Source organism: Limulus polyphemus, unplaced genomic scaffold (assembly GCF_000517525.1).
Source record: "Limulus polyphemus unplaced genomic scaffold, Limulus_polyphemus-2.1.2 Scaffold9395, whole genome shotgun sequence".
NCBI classification, from domain to species: domain Eukaryota; kingdom Metazoa; phylum Arthropoda; class Merostomata; order Xiphosura; family Limulidae; genus Limulus; species Limulus polyphemus.
In genome coordinates, this window is record NW_013675005.1 from 23,343 (window position 1) to 25,495 (window position 2,153).

Here is a 2,153-nt window from a genome sequence, read left to right on the forward strand (position 1 = left end):
CAACAAACACATGTACAGTTGATGAAATAGAGTGAATCCATTGTTACATGTAAACCCAAACAGATTCAGATTGAGACACATAGATCAACACATGTACAGTTGAAGAGATAAAGTGAATCCATTGTTACATGTAAACCCAAACAGATTCAGAGTGAGACATGGATCAGTTATGGTGACATAGATACCTGAATGGCTAGATAGAATCAGACACATGGTAACAACTAAAGATAATAAAACATTTAAAACAAGACACAGAATTGGTCACTGTGTTTTATAAATCTGAAGAGCAAGAGAAGAATACAAAAAGTCATTCTGGCAAGCACTTCTGAACATCTAAAGCATCTGAAAGCTGAGCAAATAGCAAGTGTCATAATTGGAATGATAATCTTTAACCTCCTTGTTACAAACTGACCCAAATAACTTTATAACAGTTACCTAAGTTCATTTGAATGTTTTCCTGAATCAAACACTGGAAAACTTACCTTCCACAGCGAGGGCCAGTGTACCCAGGTTTACAGTTACAGCTGATTTCTAGCCCACTCTCAGAAACTTCACAGCTGACAGCAAAACTGAAAGGCAATACATATATTTGATAAAACAACATACATATGAAGTCTGAAAAATTTATTAACCTCTTTTAAAATTAGATGCAAATAAAATGTCTAAAAATGCTTAAATAAAGTAATGTCACAAATTCATTAGGTCACTTAGTCTACTTTTCTAGCATACATAATTCTTAAAATAATAAACAGAGATTTATAATACTAGATTAATGACTAATGAGACAATGGGAATGACAACTTCAATGGCAAAAATATTTATCACCACAAAGTGATAACAGTAAACTTCATAAAAATTCACCATGTTGCTTCCCAGTGACTCAGTGGTAAGTCTGCAGGCTTATAACACTAAAAACCAGCTTTCAAGACCTGTGGTAGGTACAGCACAGATAGCCCATTATACAGGTTTGTGCTTAACAACAAACTAACAAACTCACCATATTAACAACATTCATGTCTAGTATTGCTTTTATCCATGACAGGACATAACACAGCTGAATGGTGCTGTCTGAATTCAAACAGACCAATGTTATATTTATAACAAAACGTGACACACAGCTGTCTGAATTCCAACAGTCCAGCAATTCTTAGTGTTGTATGACTTTCAGGTCTTTCCAGGTAGCCGGTGCATCACAATAAAAGATTCAAAGTAACCCCATAGCCGAAAATCAACAAGCATGAGATCTGGAGACTGTGATGGCCAAGAAATGTTTTTGGACAGGTCTGTTGATTGGTCAATTTGTGAAAGCATGTTTCAGCAAGATCTTGACAGTCTATGTGAGGTGGATTGGAGCCCCATCTTACACGAAGACTTTTTCATTTCAAGCTACTTTTCTGTGAGATATAGGAGTGATAACATGTTCCAAATTACATCAAGAACATAATCCTGTAAGTTCAAATTTGTTTATAAGCTTCCTGTAAGCCTCATTACTGCATGGTCCTCTCCGTTCACTGTATTCACGTTATTATTGACTTAATGTTGCACCAGCATTATGACCATGGCTATGGTAATACTTTATAATACTAATGTTCAAATATAACCTACCAGAAGTCATTTCTAATAAAAGAATAAATCCCAACATGTTAGATAGTTTTTATAGAGATACAGGTACGTAATTAAAACATTACAGCCTCTACCACCGAGGGTGGACGAAGGTTATGTTTTCATCCCTGAGTGTGTGTGATTGTCAGCAAGATTTCTCAAAAATGGCTGAATAGATTTGGACAACAGTTGGTACACATTTCAACTATGACCCAACTTAGAAGTTATTAGTTTTTGATCAAGGGTTAATGTAACAGCATGGTCACGAAAATAAAAAAATCCATATCTGTTAACACGGAGACTGATTTTTCATACTATTTTTGCTCTATAACTCAGTCAAAAATGATCATATTTTGGGGAAACTTAGTGGACTTATGTATAATATTATTCCTCATTGTCCTGCTAAAAATGGTCAGTGACCATTGATGGACAGATTTTTGTATTTTTTGAGGGCCGAATATGATCGATGCTGCATGACAGAGGTATGTGCTCTACTGAGTGCCCTCTAGTTGATACGATAATCACCTTTCCCATCATTTTCATACATGTAT

General features: G+C 35.3%; 1 protein-coding gene across 1 annotated transcript in view; it reads right to left on the minus strand.

Moving 5' to 3' along the window:
• The window catches only part of LOC106475901 (laminin subunit alpha-like), a gene marked incomplete at its 5' end in the record, with an annotated part of 20,668 nt that extends 20,099 nt beyond the window's left edge, over window positions 1–569 (minus strand). Inside the window, one exon of the mRNA XM_013936576.1 lies at window positions 483–569. Coding sequence (XP_013792030.1) covers window positions 483–569 — 87 coding nt within the window. The remainder of the gene's footprint in view (window positions 1–482) is intronic.
• Between the last annotated feature and the right edge of the window lie 1,584 nt (window positions 570–2,153).